Here is a 22,626-nt window from a genome sequence, read left to right on the forward strand (position 1 = left end):
GAGCTCCCGTTGCTTGGTCCCTGCTCCTGCCAACCTAGCAGTTCGAAAGCACCTCAAAGTGCAAGTAGATAAATAGGTACCACTCAGGCTGGAAGGTAAACGGCGTTTCCATGCACTGCTCTGGTTCGCCAGAAGCGGCTCATACATGACCCGGAAGCTGTATGCTGGCTCCCTCGGCCAATAAAGCGAGATGAGCGCCGCAACCCCAGAGTCGGCCACGACTGGACCTAATGGTCAGGGGCCCCTTTACTTTACCCAGACATGTACATGTCCTTGAAAGGTTTTAATCTACACTTGGGAAGGGGGGAATCATGTCTACTTGTTTTAAAAGTTTTATGTTATATGTGTATTTTAATGTACAAATTGATTTGCATAAACAGCTATGAGGAGTTTTGTTGTTTAAGAAGTATATACATCTTGTTAAATTAAAAAAGGGGGGCTCTATAACATGCTCTATAACATGCTCTTTGTTGGCTCTATTGCATGCTCTATAACATGCTCTATAACATGCTCTTTGTTGGCTCTATTGCCAACAAAGGTCCCTATAGTAAAAGCCATGGTTTTCCCAGTAGTGATGTATGGAAGTGAGAGCTGGACCATAAAGAAGGCTGATCGCCGAAGAATTGATGCTTTTGAATTATGGTGCTGGAGGAGACTCTTGAGAGTCCCATGGACTGCAAGAAGATCAAACCTCTCCATTCTGAAGGAAATCAGCCCTGAGTGCTCACTGGAAGGACAGGTCGTGAAGCTGAGGCTCCAATACTTTGGCCACCTCATGAGAAGAGAAGACTCCCTGGAAAAGACCCTGATGTTGGGAAAGATGGAGGGCACAAGGAGAAGGGGACGACAGAGAATGAGATGGTTGGATGGTGTTCTTGAAGCTACCAGCATGAGCTTGATCAAACTGCGGGAGGCAGTGGAGGACAGAAGTGCCTGGCGTGCTCTGGTCCATGGGGTCACGAAGAGTCGGACACGACTAAACGACTAAACAACAACAACATAACATGCTATTTCTTTTCTCAGTTTGCTAAGCAGGTACCTGCTGGAACCATGGATGGGCCAAGTGGTCAGTTTTGCTCTTTCATTTTCCCAATCTTAAATTCAGGACTCCAAATCAGTTTGTGTTTTGTTGTTTTAATTCTTCATGTAAATTCAGGAGCATTTTAGTGCTCCTTTCTCTTAATATACGTATCTTCATATGCATCTAACATACACAAAATGCTACCAGTTAATTTCCACCAATATAAATGCATTTTTATATGTTACCTTTAGTAATATGTAAATATGAAAAAAGTAACACACTAGACTAGGTACAACATCCATCAGAGGGACAGAAATCAATTTACCAGTAAGTCTTCTTGTTTTACTGACAACCTCGTCTGTCTCTTCTTTATGTGCAGTTCCACCCAAACTGGACTTCTATTTTTTTTAAAAAAATCACAAAAAACTATTTGGGGACAAAGTCTTCTTCCCATGACCTAGGGAGGAGGCAGCAATATTTTTCTAGAAAAAGATGTGCCAGAACTTACCAGGAACACCTCCCTCAAAAAGTCCTGGGAGGAAGGAATGAGACATGTTTCAGAAAATTCAAAATGTCCTTGAGGAAGTGTAATGTGTTATTTAAAAAGTCCCCAAAGCGAGCCGTCACAATTGATACTATATCCCACACAGAGATCACCTGCACCATGTTTACCTCTGCGTTGTTGAAAGGTAATGTCTTTTTTGGAAGGTGAGTTGTGGCCCAAATAAAGGAGACATTTCAAGTGACATCTGAAAACCAGCCCAAGCTTTAGGACAACCTTCTTCAGCCTGGTGCCCCTGCAGATGTTGCCATACTGGCTGGGGCTGCTGGGAATTGTAGTCCAACAACATCTGCAGGTTGCTTGGAAGGCTGCTTTAGGAGGAACAAAAATGTTTTGCAAACCGCCTGTTAGACACAGTTAGTAGTGAACAACGTTGGTCCTTTAATGGAGTATTCCAGCTCCATCCAAACTAATTTCCTTTTTGGGAGGTGGGAGACGAGGACAATGAGCTTTCAGAAACTGGGAACCACTTAACACTTCACAATAAAAATAAAAAAGCCACCATTAAGCCATCCTCCTTCCTTTTTTTTTAACTGTAAGTGGTCTGGTTTGTCTAAATTAGATTTAAATGAAGTATTTTACATTTGCCAAAAGTACCTGGAGTCACGCTGTCAAAACGTCACTCTTGTTTTCCTTAAAACACCACCACCCAGCTCACTCGGCAGCTCTTGGTGGGGGGGTGGCCTTGCCGAAGGCGGGGGGGGACTGGAGAGAAAGAGCTGCATTAAAAGAGTGTCTCATAATTATGCGGCAGTGGTTAAGAAAGTGTTATTTGTCTGCTAAATCCAGCACCCGGGCCATTATCATCCCTGGCAAGGAGCCAAACTTTGCAGCAATTTTGTGCCAGAGTTTTCGTTGACGTGCTGCTGCCAGATCCATTAAATAAATAAATAAAAATCCTAAACACAAAACCTTGCGGGGGAAATATATATGTGCGGATTTCTCCTTATTATTTGCTTTACTGAAATATTTATATCCCATCTGTTATGTGGGCGTCTCAGGGCAATGTACAGCAAATACGATATAAAACCTTCAAATGCGATAAAAAAATCACCAAAATACAACAAGCAACGATCAATCAACAATCCAAAAATAATCCTTAAAAGTTCTACAGCAACAGACATCAAGAGCCAGCAAAAGCCACAGTGAGGAGAATTCCCCATCCCCCGCAAGCACCAAAACTGCGTTGATGCTGATACATGCCTTATTTCTATGAGGAAGACTGTTGACCACTACCAGAGAATCGTAGAATCATAGAACTGTAGAGCTGGAAGGGACCACAAGGGTCATCTAGTCCAACCCCCTGCCATGCCGGAATCTTGTGCCCAACGTGGGGCTCGAACCCATGACCATAATAATAAGAGTCTTGTGCTCTACTGACTGAGCTATCCTAAGTCCAAGGCCCTCTCTTAGATGGCTTTGTTTCTTGAAGTATACTGTATTTCCATCTTTCTGCTGCATTGCAGCTGCTGGCTTTGTCATGAACCCAGCAGCAAGCAAGACTTCAAAGTCTGAGGCCAGGTTCAAAGCTTTGGGCCAGCTGGTGGAGATCCAGAGGATCGTGGAGCCTTACCCTCCAGAGCTCCTATAAAAAAAACTCTCATACCTCCAGGGCCAGTAGGGTCAGAGCTCAGGTCGTCTTGGGCACCTTCACCTCCCACAGGACCTCATTGACCGGGCAGCAAAGGGAGCTCACCAGGTGGTGGGTTATGGAATAGAGGAGGCCAGCCCATCTTCAGGTGAGAGAGTTGGCCCTTTAAGAAGCTGAAGTTATCCACATGGGGGAGCAGAGCTTAGGAGTAAAAGGTTCAGTCTTCCTCAGCTTTCCTCAGAGCACAGAGGCTCACCTGGAGTTCTCCGTGGTCCTGAAACTCCTGACCCACTTTGTCCAGTGAGATCCAGCATCAGGCCCAAGTAAGACAATGCCAAGGGCTTGCCAAGGGGCTTCCATCTTTCAAAAAGGAAAGCACCCACATAGCTGAACCCTTATCAGATGCTCCTTACTTCTAGGGCTCCCTCCCCACTCCCCTTAAGAGATTTTTCGCTAGTTATGAGGCAACAAGATGGCGCTGCTGGTTCCCTCAACAGACATGTAAAGTGTGCAAAGAAGGCAGTGCCTCTAATCCCTAACTGTGATTGGCTGCTCCCCAGCATGATGTCATCCCCATGTATTTAGGGGCACAGGGTGGGCACCCGCCTTCCCATGAGGCAGAGTGAGAGAGCTGCATCACACAGCTAAGGCCCCATTCACACTACACATTTGTTGCAGGAACACAGTATCCTGAGAAGCATGATTTGTTAAGGGTGCTGAGAGTTGTTAATACACCCCCCTTCTCCTCGCACAGCCACAATACCCAGAGCTCCCTAGAAAGAGGGACTGACAGCTAAACCACTCTGGGAACTGTCCTTCTGTGAGATCTCTGTGCCTGAAGTAATACATGCAGGAGGTCCCAGGCCCAATCTCTGGCATCTCTAGCTGGGAGAGATCCCCCTCCTTGAAGCCCCGGAGAGCTGCTGCCAGTCAGTGTAAACAATACTGAGCCAAATGGGCCAATGGTCTGAGTCAGTTTAAGGCAGCTTCCTATGCTCCTAAGAGGCAATGCTATAGGCCAGGGGTCAGCAAAATTTTTTAGCAGCGGGCTGGTCCACTGTCCCTCAGACCTTGTGGCAGGCCAGAGAAATGGCACCGGGGAGCGGAGCTGGAAGAAGAGGCGAGGGGGGCAAGTAGTCCTCCTCCCCAGCCCCAGCGCTTACCTTCCCAGGGGTTGCCACCACCACCACAGCTGCTGTTTCTCATGGGTGGGCAGGGCAAGCTCATCCACTCTGGTCTCTGGGCCACAGGAGCACCAGGGTGGCGATGGTGGAAGGGAGGAAGAGGCCAAGCGGCAACGGAAGGAAGAGGCCAAGTGGCGGCAGCTCTACCAATCAAACGCCACCCCTGGTTTACCTCAGCATGGCGCGGGGATGTCTGTGCCAATCAATCACCGCTGAGGTAAATCAGGCACAGTGTTTGAGTGGCAGAGCCGCCACCACTCAGCATCTTCCTTTTGTTGCCATTGCCAGGAGTCTCGGCTTTGTGGCGGGTTCTGGCTTCGTGGTGCGGGCCGGATTTAGGACCCAGGTAGGCCTGATCCAGCCTGGGAGCCATAGTTTGCTGACCCCTGCTATAGCCCCTTCAAATATATGAATAAGCTGGGTAGAGTTGGAGAAATGTGTTTTGGGTGGGGAAGTGGTGGAAACTCCTGACTTTCACAAGCCTGGAATGCAAACTACGGCACAAGGTAAGAAGCACACCTGCTGCCCCATCCACCTTCACCTCTAGCCCCCACTGGCTTGCGGACCCTGGAAAGTTCCCCTTGGGGGAATGCAGCCCTCGGGCTAAGCTAGACTAAGCAAAGTTCATGCTTTTCTGCAGAGCCGTGGCCTCTTGAGACGATGGCCCTGGGCCTCTTTGCCAATTGCAAAGCATACCAGGAAGAAGAGAAGAGGACCTTGGGCTCAGTAATTGCATTTTGCCTTCCACCGGGTCTCCGGGGATGGATAGTCCTCTCACTCGCTCCGGCAGCTAGAACACACACACACACCCTCCACCGCCTGCCTCCTCATAACACTGCTTTGCTCACACCCCTCACTGCCATCCACCGTCGCGTTGGCCTGAGGATGAACTTGTTGCCATGGCAGGAGCTCAAATGTACACAGCCCAACTCTGAATGGACAGGCAGCGGCAGAAGCACCGAGCTCTGCCCACTTCTCCTGGAGATTCTTGTGGATGGCCTCATGCTCACCATGGCCAGCGATCGGGCCCAACATCCGGCTAAGTCTGCCTCGGGATGTCTGGAAGCCTTAAATCACTCTTTCTCAAATTACCGACTGCCCAGCACACACTCAACTTCCCCTCCCCACCCCAGGCTCTCCTCGGTCGGGGGGGGGGAGTTTCCTTTTAAAGCAGACAGGAGAGTAAGAGAACCTCCCTTGCCCATGTGAGGTCTGAGTGAGGTCCACAGCACCTTCCAGAGCATAAAATCCAAGCACAAAAATGGGTAGAAGCCCCAGCCAGTTAAAAAGAGGAGGGAGAGGGAATTCCCAAGTACAGTGGTACCTCGGGTTAAGTACTTAATTCATTCCGGAGGTCCGTTCTTAACCTGAAACTGTTCTTAACCTGAAGCACCACTTTAGCTAATGGGGCCTCCTGCTGCCACCGCGCCACCAGAGCCTGATTTCTGTTCTTATCCTGAAGCACTATTTCTGGGTTAAGGGAGTGTGTAACCTGAAGCGTATGTAACCTGAAGTGTATGTCACCCAAGGTGCCACTGTACTACAAAACTCGTTTTACTGTAAGCCCAGCCTGTTCCCAAAGGCCACCTTTTAGCAACATTTCTCTAACGCACCAGAAGATATTGTGGGACTTGCTGCAGTATCCCTGATGCGAAGGGGGTTGGAACCTTTGCAAAAAGATTTCTTCCCTTCCGCCCACCCCATTGCCGCTACCGGTGCCCTGAAATGCAATTGGGCTCAGAAAAATAAACACTATTTCTTAGCACCTGGAGTTTTCTGGACAGAGAAATTCCAAAGAAAGCTTCAACAGTATTTATGTTTATTTAACCACAGCGGCAAGGAATCACTATGCACGGAAACAGAAGGAGGAACGAATACTCTCAAAGGAAAAATACCTGATGAAAATCATGGAATACGAAAGATGGCAAAACTGACGGTGCTGTTAAGAGGCACAAGTTCAGTATCTTTCAAGGACTGGAAACCTTTTCTCGTCTATTTAAAAATACCTTTTCATATGCAAAGTCCACAGTGGGGTTTGAAGTTTAAGAAAAAGAAATAGCGGAACATAGTTAAGAAACCTATTAAAGATGAAACTGGATGCGATGGAATTTAAAAACGCAATTGTGTGTAATCATGATTATAAATACCGAGGATGGGTGAGCAGGAAGTCATTAGTATTCCAGAATAGGATTATTACCGTTGAGTGGCAAAGTGTAACTTTGAATCTTGAAATGACATAAAATATTAAGCGAGTTTCCTCCCAGAAACCTCATTCAGAGGCTCCATAGGCAGACAAGACTCTGCACTGGGAGTGACGGAATGAACCAACCCCACGCACTGCCAAGACATGGAAGAACCTCTGGCCGCAGTAGCAGAGGCTGAGTGGAAGGAGAAACTGACAACACAGAGACTCAGGCGCTTTGAGCTCCTACAAACAATGGATGCTGTCACTGATCCAACTAGCTCAGCATTCTGTGCACCAGGGGAGGCAATCACATGCTCTCCAGGTGTCATTGGACCCCACCCCCATCATACCTGACCACAAGGACCATAGGAATTGGGAGTCCAGCCATATCTGGAAGATTAAAGATTCCCCAACCCACCTCCAGCCTTTGGTGAGGAACATTAAAAGAACCTGCTGGATCAAGCCCCTCTAGACCTGTTCTCACTTTGGCCAACCAGATGCATCAATGTGAAGCCCCAAAGAAGGGCCTGAAAACAACAGCCGTCTCCCCACTTGAAATTCTCGGCAACGGGTTCGGAGGCCATCCTGAGCTAGAAGGACCTGTGGCTTGATTTGTCCTAAATCAGCCACAGGAGTTGTTCTAGTCCATAAGAACATTAGAAGAAGCCCTGCTTACAGTCTTATACGCGAGGTCTGCAGCAAGAATCCTGGTGGCTAAGTACTGGAAAGGGAATCAGTTACCCACTAGGGGAGAATGGTTATGTAAGCTTTCAGAATATTTAGAATTAGCCAAATTGACAGATATAATAAGGCAAAAATCAAAAAGTGAAGTGAAAAGGGAATGGGAGCGCTTAAATGAATACCTTAAAAGCCAAGGTTTGAGGACGGAAATCTGGCCGAGTCTGGAATCACCTTGTGAAGTGAAAGGATAAGAAAGAGGGATTTATATCTAGATGCTAGGATAGAGATGATAAGGAAAACAAGAAAACAGGAAGATACAATAAGAGGTAAAGGAGGTGCTGTGGAAGTCAATGTTGTTGGGTTTTTTTAGTGTTTATATTATTAAATAGAAAGATATGGATATTTTTTCTATGCTGGTTCTTGTGTTTTGTGTATTGTTATTTTTGACATTTTTCGTATTGTTGTTGTGTGGAAAACACTAATAAAATTTATTATTTTATGAAGAAGAAGAAGAAGAAGAAGAAGAAGAAGAAGAGGAGGAGGAGGAGGAGGAGGAGGAGGAGGAGGAGGAGGAGGAGTTTGGATTTGATATCCCGCTTTATCACTATCCTAAGGAGTCTCAAAGTGGCTAACATTCTCCTTTCCCTTCCTTCCCCACAACAAACACTCTGTGAGGTGAGTGGGGCTGAGAGACTTCAGAGAAGTGTGACTGGCCCAAGGTCACCAGCAGCTGCATGTGGAGGAGCAGGGAATCGAACCTGGTTCACCAGATTACGAGTCCACTGCTCTTAACCACTACACCAGGCCAATGGCCCATCTAGTCCAGCATCCTGCTCTCACAGTGGCCAACCACATGCCTGTGGGAAGCCCTCATGCGGGACCCAAACCCAAGAGCCCTCTCCCCTTCTGCCATTTCCAGCAAAGGGCAATCAGAGGCATTGTTGCCTCCGACAGTGGAGGCAGGACTGAGCACCACCACTCCTCTGCATGCCACCTGGATGCTGCCACCAGCCCTTTGCCCCCTCTGTGCATCAGAAGGCGGTCCTTGCTAGCTTTCTGGAGCCTCGCCTCGCAGCAAAACCCCGCTTGCTGCTCCTCCTGCCTTCTTTCCAGCAAGGCCTCTTGCCTCCATTGTTCCCTTCCTGTGACCTGTGAAAGCCGAGCCACTGAGCTCAGCGAGGGTGGTGGGCGCAAGAGACGGCATCAAAGGGACGCTAGCAGTGGAGGGGGCTGGGGCCTGATCTTGGCCTTGACAAAGCGCTGCTGTTAATCAAGCGGGAGCTCAAGGAGGTGCCAGCTTATTTAGCTGTGGCTCCTCTTCAGAAAGGATTGGGGGTGGGGTGGGGGAAGAGAGTCGAGAGGCCAAGCGGCTGCTCCCAAACCGAGAAGGAGAGATGCCATAAGATGATCAGCAGAAACCTTTTATGCTCCAGACTAATGGTCAATTCAGACACACATTCCAAGCATAAGCAACCCTATCAAGCCAGGAACAAGCACCCAGAAAACCTCTGCTTTTGCTGGATTTGATGCTACAATCCTGATAGCATTAAACTGTGGTGCCTGGATGCATTCGTAGTTTAGGAAGCTGAGAAAGAGAGTTAGGGTTCTTCTCCCCCTCCTGCACTGCCCTTGCTCCTGCAGTGCTAGCTATGTTAAACCAAAGTTATGTCAAACCGTTAGTCCATGGGTAGGCAAACTAAGGCCCAGGGGCCGGATGCGGCCCAATCACCTTCTAAATCTGGCCCGCGGACAGTCTGGGAATCAGCGTGTTTTTACATGAGTAGAATGTGTCCTTTTATTTAAAATGCATCTTTGGGTTATTTGTGGGGCATAGGAATTCATTCATATCTCCCCCCAAAAAATATATTCCGCCCCCCCACAAGGTCTGAGGGACAATGGATCAGCCCTCTGCTGAAAAAGTTTGCTGACCCCTGCGTTAGTCCCTCTAGTTCAGTACTATCTACCCCAGAGGTTTCCAAACTTTTCCTGTTGGTGACACTTGTTGGAAATGCGACGTTTTGTGACACATTAATTCAGTTTTACTAGGAAATTGGAGGTAAATGAACTCCTTTCCAGCCCCTGGAGGAGTGCAGGGACAGCTACACACTGCAGCCGACACACTAACGTGTTGCAACACACAGTTTGGAAAGCTCTGGTCTACACCTTCTGGAAGAGGCTTTCCAGGATTTCAAAGTCTGACCTGGAGCTGTTGGGAATCGAACCCGGGGCCTTCTGCATGCCAAGCAGATGCTCTGCCGCCGAACTACAGCAAAATGGCGTAGAACCCTCCCTATCACAACCGTCTCCAACCTGACCCCCCCCCCAATGGACTAAAGCTCCTACCATCCCTGATCATTGGAAGAGACTGATGGCCAGTGGGGGTCTCATAGCACCTAATGGGGAGAAGGCAACCTTAGCCTTTCTAAACTAACCCCCCCCCCCACAACTCTGTAGCTGTCCCTCCCTGGGAAGGGGCTCCAGCACTTTTCCCCAATGGCTTTCCCTTTGCCCTTCCCCCCCCCCCCCAGCCACATAGCATTTGAATGGCGGTCCGCTCTGCAAGGAACTCAAGTGCAGAGCTCAGCCGCTTTCCCACCGCAACTTAGCTAAGAATGCATTATGCAGATAAAAGGCCACTAGCCTTTTGGGCTACACCTGTTCATCTTTCTTGCAGGGACCATTCCTGTCTCTGGAGCTGTTTACCAGGGACGGGGCTTTGTCCGTTCTGCCGCCTTCTCCCAAGGCAGGAGGGGAAGGAGCTGCCTGCACTTGAGCTCGCCCAAGGCCCTCCTCCTGCCTACATCTAGCAGTGTGCAAGTATTCAACGCCCTGGGAAAGAGCAAAGAATGAAAATGGCCAATTGTCTGTGGCTGAGCACCCTCTCCAAGCAGGAAAATTGCAAGGAGGTGGCAGAAGAAAAGAGAGGAGGCGGGGAAGAGTCCTCTCCCACTCACACCCCCTCCCCAAAAAATCTGAGAGGTAGATGTGAAAGAAGGTGGCAGTTGTGTGTGCTCTGAGAACAGTTCCCAGTCCTCTTAAGGATGCAAGCCCAGCGAGGAAGGAGGCCTCTTTTTCAATCCCTCTGAGAATCCACATCGCTTGGGCCGCATCTCCCAGGCTCCGCAAAGCAAGCAGACTTTCGCTTTCAGCAGCACCCCATTCAGCTCCGAACAATGAGGGACAATAGGCGGAGGGGAAAGGGTGGCCGTCTTTGAGCTGCTTTCAAGAGGCCATCTGCTCCAGACGTCACGGCCAAGGCTGGGAACCAGGGAAGCTCCCAGGTTCGGCCTTCATCCCAGCCACTTCGCAAGTGGTCCTTAGGCAAAGCCGACTGACCCCGCCTTTGCCACCGCCGAGCCAGCTGCTGAAAATCAAGTTTAAAGAAGGAGCCTCCCTTTTAAAAAGCCAAGATGCTACATCTGGGGATGAGCGGCTGGGAAGGCAGAAATGCCGACTGCAGTGGCAGGGTTACCCTTTGCAACCCAAGGGCCACATGCCGCTCTGGGCAACCTTCCGAGGGCCGCATGTCACTGGTAGGTGGACCCAGAGGCGAAAGCGGGCGGAGCAACAGCTGTCAATTTCAGCTGGCTAGTTTCTGCACACAGTCACACCCCCTTCTCTAACCTGCATGCAGGCAAGCAAGAGAACACGTCCCAGCAAGGCAAAAACACTCCCGATATTATGCAGGGCCAGTGGGAAGGCTTGGGGAGAATTCAAAGGGCCAGTTTGGTTCCCCAACTTCTGGGGTAACCCTGCCTGATGGCTAAATAATATACAGAAGCTCTTCTCCAAATTAGGAGAGAGGGCCTTTTTCCTTGATAACTCTCTGGGTTTGAAGCATCCTCTGCCTATCTGGCATCCACCTTGCTGAGTTTTAGTTTCTGGCTAAAACTTGTTTAATGCGTCAGGTTTCCCCATAATGTTGTTTGCTGCTGCTGCTGTTGCTGCTGCTGCTACTTTACTGCTATGCAAAAGTGGCTTGGGAAAACGTGTCCATTCAGCAAAATTGCATTAACCTGCTGGTAAATGTCACGAGGGCTTCTTGAAAATCGCAAACTGGTGCAGAAATGTGGCAAGCTGAGCTTTAAGAATGGAAGATTGAGAAACTGGAATTGGCAGGTTCAGCCACCCTGACCCTGGGGACGGCAAAGGATTGGCCAACAACCTGAAACCTGCCGTGAAGAAAACACCCAGAGAGATAAACTATACATGGAGCATGTCTAGTCCAGAGAACCATGCAAGATGATAGAAGGTGACATGAAAAAAATTTATAAAATTACACATGGCACAGAGGAAGTGGATAGAGAAAAGTTTTTCTCCATCTCTTACAATGCTAAAACTCATAGACATCCAACGAAGGTGAATGCTGGAGATTCGGGACACATAAATGAATGGCTACTAGCCACAAGTTTTGATGCTTTTGAATTCTGGTGCTGGAGGAGACTCTTGAGAGTCCCATGGACTGCAAGAAGATCAAACCTATCCATTCTTAAGGAAATCAGCCCTGAGTGCTCACTGGAAGGACAGATCCTGAAGCTGAGGCTCCAATACTTTGGCCACTTCATGAGAAGAGAAGACTCCCTGGAAAAGACCCTGATGTTGGGAAAGATGGAGGGCACAAGGAGAAGGGGACGACAGAGGACAAGATGGTGGGACAGTGTTCTCAAAACTACCAGCATGAGTTTGATTAAACTGTGGGGGGCAGTGGAAGACAGGAGTGTCTGGCGTGCTCTGGTCCATGGGTTCACAAAGAGTCGGACATGACTAAACGACTAAACAAGCAATGCTGCTGAAGATCAGTTGCTGAAAACCTCTGGGGGGGGGGAGTGTTATTGCATTCAGGTCCTGCTTGTGGGTTTCCCATGGGCATTTGGTTGGCCACTGGGCTCTCTGGGCCACTGGCTCTTCCTGCATCCTTACAATGCAAACATACAATTATTCCGAAGATGTCCTTGGGCAATTGCTAGGCACCCCCTTACGATTTCTATGTGCTGAGATTTGATGGCTGTAACAATGCCAAAGCCTTCTCGGTTTTGCAAGACAAGTTAAAGATGATAAATTGCTCAACAGGATTCACCATTTGTGCAACGCCTTGGATAAATTTCCCCTGAGCCTCCTGCAAACCACTGGGTGATGCTCCTACCTGCAGCAGGCAGATAGGAAAAGCCAGCAAGCAACTTATCCCCATCGCGTAAGAGAGGGAGGTCAATTTTTAACATACCTTGCATGATTACAGTCCCAGAGCCCATGCAGTGCAGCTGGCTGTGTTTGAGTATGGAATCCCTCTAAGATAATACAACCTTCCAAGAATATACAGTAATCTTATAATTATGCAATAACAATCAGGGATGCATTGCAATGATCAGTGCAGATTTCCATGTCTTGCCTTTCAGTGAGATCTACTATTTTCTGTTCTCAATGACTTGAGAAATCATTTGGAGTGCTCTCTAGTATGTATCTTCTTTTGGAATGACCAAAGGTGTGTTTTCCATGAAGTAGTATTAGTAATAATTTTATTACTATTTATACCCCACCCATCTGGCTGGGTTTCCCCAGCCATTCTGGGCAGCTCCAAACAGAACACTAAAAACAGAATAAAACATCAGAAATGAAAAACTTCTCTAAACAGGGTTACCTTCAGATGTCTTCTAAAAGTCAGATAGTTGTTTATTTCCTTGACATCTGGTGGGAGGCGTTCCACAGGGCAGGTGCCACTACCAAGAAGGCCCTCTGCCTGGTTCCCTGGAGCCCCGCTTCTCACAGTCAGGGAACCGCCAGAAGGCCCTCGGAGCTGGAGCTCAGTGTCCGGGCTGAACAATAGGGGTGGAGACACTCCTTTAGGTATACTAGACCGAGGCCATTTAGGGCTTTAAAGGTCAGCACCAACACTTTGAATTGTGCTCAGAAATGTACCGGGAGCCAATGTAGGTCTTTCAGGATGGTGTTATGTGGTCTTGGCGGCCGCTCCCAGTCATCAGTCTAGCTGCCGCATTCTGGATTAGTTGTAGTTCCACTGCACATAACAGAACGTGCACCCCATTCTCTTGAAATTGAAGCATCTCTTGTTTTTGGTGTTCCTAAATACTTTGGAGCGCAGTGACTAAAAAAACCCTCCCCTTTCAGTCTGATGCGGTGGCTCTAGGGCACTGGGGACAGGGACCTTGCATGGACCCAGCTGTAGAAACAGTAATGGGTCATCTGCCCCCTGAAACCCTGGACCAGTACCTCTTTGATCCTGACCCAACCTGGCCTTTTCCAAGCAGCCTGATTCCAATCAAGATCAAGATCAGGTCATTCACACTGATCTCACCCAATGGCATACTTCTCCAGAGTCTTTTTCCAGGGCAAAATTCCAACCTAGTAAGAGTCCTGGCTTCTCACACTTCCCTGCTCCCCTCTTTTACCATGAAGATAAAAAAAATAGAAAATCACTGTGTGGCTGGACAATGTTTATTACAGCATGTGGCTTTCCTGAAATCCGCTGTGATCTGTTTCTGTCACCACCACTACCACCCCATTCAGTCCAGGGATACAACACATATTAAAGGGGGTGGGAGAGGAAAGAGAGAGAGGGAATCCCTTCATTTAAGGAATCAAGGAATCCAATCATTGAGAAATGCAATAGAAAACTGACCGGATCCCTGCCTCCTGCGTTTAGTGTGCAAATCTGAGCACAGCGGGACATATTTAAGGCCATATTCATACCACACAGACAAAACAGTATCCATCACTTTAAAAAGCCATTGCTTACTCCAAAGAATTCTGGGAGCTGTAGTTTGTCAAGGATGCTGAGAGCTCTAGGAGATATCTCCCCCCATCCCCTGTACAGAGCTACAGTTCTCAAAGGGATTTAAATGTATCTGTGAATGTGGCATCTGCGGATCTTCGGACTTCCCCAATGTTCCAACACAGTTCTCACCAATAAAAACATTATCTAAAAATGTGTACAGTGGTACCTCGGTTTACAAACTTAATCCGTTCCAGAAGTCAGTTCTTAAATCAAAACTGTTCTTAAACCGAGGTGCGCTTTCCCTAATGAGCCCTCCCACCGCCGGTGCCCTTCCACTGTTCGGATTCCATTCTTAGTCCAAGGTAAAGTTCTCAAACCAGGACACTACTTCCGGTTTTGTGGAGTTTGTAAACTGAATCGTTCTTAAACAGGACTGTTCTTAGACCGAGGTACCACTGTATTGACATAAAATACTTTCTTTAAAAACACACATTTAAATTTAATTTTCTTCCATTTTAAAAAAAAATATCCTGCAAACTAAAAAGAAGAAGAAAAAGCAACTTTCCTTCTGCACTGCAGCCCTAACTGCAAACTATGGGATTCCCCCCCCCCAATATTTGAGAAAGAAAAAGGAGCTTCAGGTGTAGAGCCCTTCATCATCCTTTGTCACCCAAATACTTAGAAATATTCTGATCACCATTTAAAAACCTGCCCATTCTAGCAATTATAACCTGTGCTCCATCAACACCTTCCAGCCAACTTAGCTATTGCACATCCATTAATGTCAAACAGACAACAAAGGCAAAGTAAAGGATTTGCAAGATGGAGGAACCTCCTCAACTTACTTGCTGCTTGAATCCTGGCTTTGCGGCTCACCACCATCCCAAAACGATTCCGAGCCATGCAGTCGTACTCGCCTTCGTCCGAGGACCCATCGCCCTTCAGTTTCTGGAAGTGGGAGAAGTACAGCGAGCCGTTGGCGAGTGTGAAGGAGTCCTCTTTGTCCACCACCAGCACCCCGTTCTTGCGCCACGTGATGCTGATGGGCTGGATCCCTTCCACCTGGCAGTACAGCACCAGCGGCTGCTCCTGCACAGCTATGTGGTCACTGGGCTCGATGGCAAAGGAGAGTTCCGTGGAGCGGCTCAAGTCTGAAACACAGAGAAGAGGGAAGGGGAAGGAGAGGTCATCTCCAGGGCCACAGAGACACAGTCTTCACACCAACCAGGAAGCTGCCTTGTCAAGTGGGTCAGACCACTGGACCGTCTTGCTTATCATGGACTACAGTGATTGGCTGTGTGGTAATCCAAAGATCTCAGGCAGGCTCTTCCCCAAACCTAGTTGGAAACGCCAAAGGATTGAAGATGGAGCCATCAAGCTGTGGTCCTTCTCTTAGTGATAAAGATCACTAAGAGAGCCAGTGTGGTGTAGTGGTTAAGAGCGGTAGTCACGTAATCTGGGTAACCGGGTTCGCGTCTCCGCTCCTCCACATGCAGCTGCTGGGTGACCTTGGGCCAGTCACACTTCTGTGAAGTCTCTCAGCCCCACTCACCTCACAGAGTGTTTGTTGTGGGGGAGGAAGGGAAAGGAGAATGTTAGCCGCTTTGAGTGAAAGGCGGGATATCAAATCCAAACTCTTCTTCTCTTCTTCTTCATCCCTCATGGTTCATAATGGAGGGCTAATTTAAATGTCAACATAGGAAGCTAGTCCAGTGTTAGCAACTCAGATATATAAGCTAATCGCCAAATGGCACCTTAAGCCTTGGTTATGGAGTCTCTAGGTGCCTTTTTTCCAAGGAGATTTGTTATTTATTTATTTATTATTACTATTATTTTCATTTCTATGCTCCTTTCTATTTTAAAGAAAATATCTCAAAGTGGTTTGCAACACATTAAAACATCAGATAGAACAATCCAGAATAATACAAATTCAAGCTTCAAGGACAATGTTTCACATTCTTCTCTAAGTGACATTTTGCTTTCCCCATATTTTGTTACCTACTTAATATATATAGCTGCCCCACAGCAGAAGTACTCTAGGAAGTCAGCGTGGTGTAGTGGTGAGAGTGTTGGGCTAGGACCTGGGAGATCAGGGTTCAAATCCTGACTCAGTCGGGAAGCTCACTGGGCCAGTCACAGCCTCTTAACCTACCTCACAGGGTCATTGTAAGGATTAACTGAGGAAGGGGGTGAGCCATGTACTCCTTGGAGGAAAAGGTGGGATATAAATGCAACAAGTAAGCTGTTCTGTTTACCTGCTTAAGAAATCTGGAGGAGCCAGCCAGATGAAGATATCAGTCGCCAACCTAGCATCCAAAGATCTCCACATGGTCACAACTGGACCCATGTTCATCACAAAATGTGCCTGGCTCCTGGCTAATTTCAAATACAGGAAGCTACCTGATCATTGAGTCACCCATTGATCCACCTAGCTCAGTGCTGTCTATAAATGGAATAAGATGCACAGGTAACTCAGGTCTGTCGTGGGACTAACTTCAAGGAAGCCGGAAAGCCAAGTTTCAAGGTTTGCACCTGGGAATGCTAAGAATGTGTATGTGACCTGGAGAGCACAGGACACAGAATCCTGCAGCTGGAAGGCGGGGGGGGGGGTGTTCATCTAGTGCAATCGCCTGTTTGAGGCAGGAAATCCAGAGTTAGAGATTTCCTCCTAATGTTCAATTGAAACCTGCCCTCTAGTTGGTCTAGCCCAGTCCTTCACAAGAGCAGAGAACACGTTTTTATGCTCTCCTGTGGAAAACCCCTCAAGTTTGGAAAAAGTGCTATTGCAGCCCCCCCCCAGGCTTCCCTCCTCTAGGTTAGAGATGGGTCAGTTTCCATTTCCCACATTTTCCCCATCTTTAAATTCAGTTTTCCACATTTCCATATCAATTTTTGTTTCCAAGAGTCCTCGTTAAAACCTAGCCGCATGAATTCAGTGCAAATTCATTCAAGTATACAATTTGACATCTACTTCTGCTTCATTGACTATGCAAAAGCCTTTGACTGTGTCGACCACAGCAAACTATGGCAAGTTCTTAAAGAAATGGGAGTGCCTGATCACCGAATCTGTCTCCTGAGAAATCTCTATGTGGGACAACAAGCTACAGTTAGAACTGGATATGGAACAACTGATTGGTTCAAAATTGGGAAAGGAGTACGGCAAGGCTGTATATTGTCCCCCTGCTTATTTAACTTATATGCAGAATTCATCATGCGAAAGGCTGGGCTGGATGAATCCCAAGTCGGAATTAAGATCGCCGGAAGAAATATCAACAACCTCAGATATGCAGATGACACAACCTTGATAGCAGAAAGTGAGGAGGAATTAAAGAACCTTTTAATGAGGGTGAAAGAGGAGAGCGCAAAATATGGTCTGAAGCTCAACATCAAAAAAACAAAGATCATGGCCACTGGTCCCATCACCTCCTGGCAAATAGAAGGGGAAGAAATGGAGGCAGTGAGAGATTTTACTTTGTTGGGCTCCATGATCACTGCAGATGGTGACAGCAGTCACGAAATTAAAAGATGCCTGCTCCTTGGGAGAAGGGCGATGGCAAATCTAGACAACACCTAAAAAAGTAGAGATATCACCTTACCAACAAAGGTCCGTATAGTAAAAGCTATGGTTTTCCCAGTAGTGATGTATGGAAGTGAGAGCTGGACAATAAAGAAGGCTGATCGCCGAAAAAATGATACTTTTGAATTCTGGTGCTGGAGGAGACTCTTGAGAGTCCCATGAACTGCAAGAAGATCCAACCTCTCCATTCTGAAGGAAATCAGCCCTGAGTGCTCACTGGAAGGACAGATCCTGAAGCTGAGGCTCCAATACTTTGGCCACCTCATGAGAAGAGAAGACTCCCTGGAAAAGACCTTGATGTTGGGAAAGATGGAGGGGACAAGGAGAAGGGGACGGCAGAGGATGAGATGGTTGGACAGTGTTCTCGAAGCTACAAACATGAGTCTGACCAAACTGCGGGAGGCAGTGGAGTCCATGAGGTCACGAAGAGTCGGACACGACTAAACGATTGAACAACAACACACAATTTGGCCTTTTGCATATGTAACTCTGACTGATGTAAAGCATTTCTGACTGTCGGTTTCACCAATATGTGCAAACTTTACCTCAGTAGATGCATTTTTGTACACACAGAGAACTGTGTTGCAGGATGCTGAGTAAGGCAAATTTGAAATAATGGCTGTATTGGGGTTTGCATTAAGTTTCAGAAAGTGCAAATTAGATGAATTCCCCTTTAAATGGAATCCAAGCTTAATTCCCAATAGCCCAGCAAGAAATACGGTTCCCTTGGATCAATTCAGCCCTTCTCCACAGCACCTATCTGCCTTGATGTTTAGAAGTACTAACCTTCCTGTTTACAAGACAGGCAGCTCTTTAAAGAGGGAGAGCAGAAGGAGGGAGGAAAATCTTAGATGAGTCTTTCCGCGACAGGATGAAGCCTGATGTTTTAAGATGCTTAATGGGTTAATAAAAGGAGGCGGACAAAGGCCATGTTTATTCTCAGCCTCCACTGCTCAAATGGAGTCGCCATTTGGAAAAGTTCCTGCAGCCTCACCTCTGACATGCAGCTCGGTAACCCAAACCCGCCTCTTTGTCTGCCCAAGTCCATCTGCCTCATCTCAGGTTTCACTCTATGCTGATCCCCTCGTAATCCAATTTAAGTTGCCATATATAAGGCAAGAGGGGGAATTCTGAAAGTGCCCAAGTCTCCCAAAGTAGACGGGTTCTCATTTTTGCAAAAGAGAAGCGACTAGTTCCTTTCAAAACAGAATAGTGTTTGTGGGAAAAGGTGTGAGCAATTCCATCCTTTGCCAAGCAGGCTAAGTTGAGGGCTGGGGAGCAGCCAGGCCTTAGTCAACACAGACCAACAGAAGGGGTGGATTTGGACAGCGTGACCAGTTCCGCCACAGTGGGTGCCGAAAGTATGATGCAGCGAATTGAGCAGAATGGAAGGTGGGGGCGCTGAATTTTGGGCTGGCACAGGGCACCACTGAAATTTGAAAGACCAAAGTCTGCCCCTGCCAACAGAGGTGCTCAGGCTCAGTTGAGTGCCAAGGGCAGGGCATTACTGTGGACACAGGTAGTACTGTCAAAACCAGAAAGGAGCCAGGTCCTGCTACCTTAAAGGTAAAGGTACCTCTGACCATTAGGCCCAGTCGTGGCCAACTCTGGGGTTGCAGCGCTCATCTCGTTTTATTGGCCGAGGGAGCAGGCGTACAGCTTCCGGGTCATGTGGCCAGCATGACTAAGCCTCTTCTGGCGAACCAGAGCAGCGCATGGAAATGCCGTTTACCTTCCCGCCAGAGCGGTACCTATTTATTTACTTGCACTTGACGTGTTTTCAAACTGCTAGGTGGGCAGGAGTAGGGACCGAGCAACGGGAGCTCACCCTGTCATGGGATTTGAACTGCCGACCTTCTGATCAGCAAGTCCTAGGCTCTGTGGTTTAACCCACAGCGCCACCCTCATCCCTACTACCCTGCTACACTTGCGACCCAGTGTAACCACTTGCGACCCAGTGAAGATGCCTGGGCACTAGGATGGCACCTGGCAACTCCACGATCTGGATGCATGCCAGGGGGTCCTTGTATCTTACCTGTTTCCCCCATGCTAATACCACATCCTGTAGATTCTATCAGTTCTTTTTTATCTACACAATCAAAATGAATTTCAGGAACCAAAATGCTTTCATGGGGAGCCTGAGCAGGAACAGTGAACAATGCTGGTATAGTAATTGTTGTAGCTTGTTTTCACTCACAGTTGTGAAGAATATTCCTACGTTATGAATGGTCTGTGTCACCATTAAGAAAAAGAAGCAGGAATCAGTGTTAGAAACTGGGATAGAAAAGCTAGAAGCCAAATGGCTTCTGGGACCAGGGTTGTGGGCACCAAACAGAATGTCTAGTTGCCACTGGAGGGGTTGGCAATACTTTTTAGTTATTATTTTGATAAGCATGAATTATTACACAATTCACATAAGTGACAGATTGTTAATATCACATTTTTAGCAGAAATTGTTAATAAAGTCGTACCTCGGAAGTCGAACAGAATCCTTTCTGGAAGTCCGTTTGACTTCCAAAACATTTGGAAACTAAGGGGTGGCTTCTGATTGGCTGAAGGAAGCTCCTGCAGCCAATCGGAAGCCACGGAAGCTGCGTCGGATGTACGGGTTCCAAAGAATGTTCGCAAACCGGAACACTCACTTCCGGCATTTGGGAGCCAAAACATTTGACTTACAAGGTGTTTGACTTCCGAGGTACAACTGTACATGTTTAATTTGGTGTTGACAATGAAAATATTGGTTTTCAAAACACTCTACTCTTTATTGTTAAACTCATTAACATATTGTCTATCCTTAACATATACTTTGAGGCTTCAAAGCACATACATTTCAGTAATCCTTGAGTGTCAGCCAAGCGCAAAAAAATTGGCACCCAGACTTATTTAGGCTCTCGTAAAGGGAGGATCTTTAGGTGCAAAATGCGCCTGGTACCCTGCTAATTTCGAACCCTGGTAGGAAGAGGCTAAAATAGATGTGGACTGTCCTGAATCAAGTGACTTTTCCTTCTATAAGTTCTTGAAGTTCTTAATCTAGCTCAAGGTTATCATCTGAAGTAGCCAGATGTTTAACTAAGAATCCATCGCAGCCGGTCCATCATTTGAAAAATAAAACTTTAGAGCAGTCTTGCTCAAAAACGGCAGCTAGGTATTCCGTTTTGGAGACTGTAACCTTGGTTTGAGAAGTCATTCGGTGACTGGCTTATACATCTGAGTTTCTGATCACTGAGCAAAGGACAGGAACACAGGAAGCTTCCTTACACCAAGTCAGGCCTATTGGTTCATCTAGCTCAGTACTGCCTACCCTGGCTGGCAGCAGCTCTCCAGGGTTTCAGGCAGGGAAATTGGCAACCCTTCCTGGAGGTGCAAGAGTTTGAACCTCAGGCCTTCTGAGCGCAAGGCAGTTGCTCTGTCACTGAGCGACACTTCGCTAAGCCTGGAGGTAGCCACAGAGGGGAAGAGTGAAAACTCTTTAAAATAAAATAAGGCATGTTTGGTTTAGAGATCAGCTTGGATTCGCTGGCAAAAGAGTGGCCTCAATTGAAATGAAGGCAATTTCGGATGTGGATGAGATGTTTCGTCTTTTGCCCTTGAATAACTGAAATACCACCCCAGACCAGAGGCAAAAGGTTAAAAGTGTTTTGGAGGTGGATTTCAACTCCATTTTCCTCTTCTTCTTCTTTGTTTAAGGCAATTGTAAATAAGATTACACAATTAATGGAGGAGAAAGGCCCACCATTCACTTCGCTGGAGGGGGAAAGAAAATAATTGCGGCTAATTTCCTAATATAGCCCTATTCACATCTTGGATGCCTATCAAATCTAATATCATGGTGCCAGAGCCCTGAGGCCAGTGGGTGGGAAGAGAGATTTGAAGGAAGCCTTTTCAATCAGGATGTGCAACACTGCAATAATATAATACAGTTGTGTTATATACAGTTGTGCTATATACTTCTGAGCCCAACACAGCTCAGAAGTAAGCCCAAGCAAGTTTAAATGGGTCTAACTCTGACCCAGGGCTGTGGCCTCCTATGCCAAGTTAGCTTCTTAAATAACTGGGAGATTCTTCACCAGTCAATTAAGTGCTTGCTCATCTCCACTCCAGCTGGGCTTTGTCAGGGGAATTTTCTCTCCCTCCTTTTAAATCGCTTTTACCTTTTATTATGGCAAAGGAAAGGAGGGTGGGAGCAAGGAAAATGTAATTGACAATGTCACAATGGAGGAGGGAAAACTTCAAGACAGAAAACTCCCCCTCTCTGCCAGTTCTCCTGCGAGAAACATTTCATATCTTCCCCAACAATATGATGTGTGGCAACACAAACAGTTATTTAACCAAAAAATATCACCCAATAAATTTGATCAGAGAGAAAACAATTAGCAGGGGAAAGGCTGAACTCCCAGATTTATCTTGCAGAGAGAGAGGGAAAGGGGGGGAGGGAGGAGGCTTGGGGGTGAATGAGAGCTTTTCAATGCACTCTGAAGTTGATTTAATTATTGTTTTCCCCATCTTCCAACCCTCACTTTTAACTGGGCATCTGTCGTTCCTTTCCCAACCTGAACAGCACCAACTACCACTGCGCAGTATCAAGGTTGCAGTCTGTGTACCCACACCTGGGAGCAAGCCCCATTGAACGTGGTGGGGGCTTACTTCTGAGTAAACTTGCAAAGGGTTGTGTTGTGACTGGGTTACAAGACTCCCGGAATGTCATCTCCTCCCAAATGACAATGGGGGTTTTGCTTCAGGAGGGAAGCCACCGTAAATGCAGAACCCACCATTGCATTTTTTAAAAAACAACCCCTCCTAATATTTTTCAGATGCTCCAAAACTAAACTGAAGCCTTCCCAGGTGTTAGCACTCCAAATACAATTGCTAAGGGGAAACAGGAAGGAATTTGGGGGGGGGCTCTAAGGAGACAGCCAGAAAGAGATCAAACTAGCTCTGACCCTTTTCCTTTTTTTTCTGCAAAGCTACAGGAGGCTCAGTCAGGGATTCCACAGAGGGGCACCGTGAGAGGTTGGTCATATGAAATCTATTTACAGCTACCGTAAGGGAGCAGTCCTTGCACTGTCTAACATGGGGAGGTGGGGAATGAGCAGGG

At 47.2% G+C, this 22,626-nt stretch overlaps 1 protein-coding gene across 1 annotated transcript in view; it reads right to left on the reverse strand.

Annotated features, from left to right (window-relative positions):
- The window catches only part of IGDCC3 (immunoglobulin superfamily DCC subclass member 3), a 113,700-nt gene that overhangs the window by 78,933 nt on the left and 12,141 nt on the right, over positions 1–22,626 (reverse strand). Inside the window, exon 2 of the mRNA XM_082198429.1 lies at positions 14,800–15,105. Coding sequence (XP_082054555.1) covers positions 14,800–15,105 — 306 coding nt within the window. The remainder of the gene's footprint in view (positions 1–14,799; positions 15,106–22,626) is intronic.

The sequence above is a fragment of the Podarcis vaucheri genome (genome assembly GCF_965113315.1).
Source record: "Podarcis vaucheri genome assembly, chromosome: 14".
Lineage (NCBI taxonomy): Eukaryota > Metazoa > Chordata > Lepidosauria > Squamata > Lacertidae > Podarcis > Podarcis vaucheri.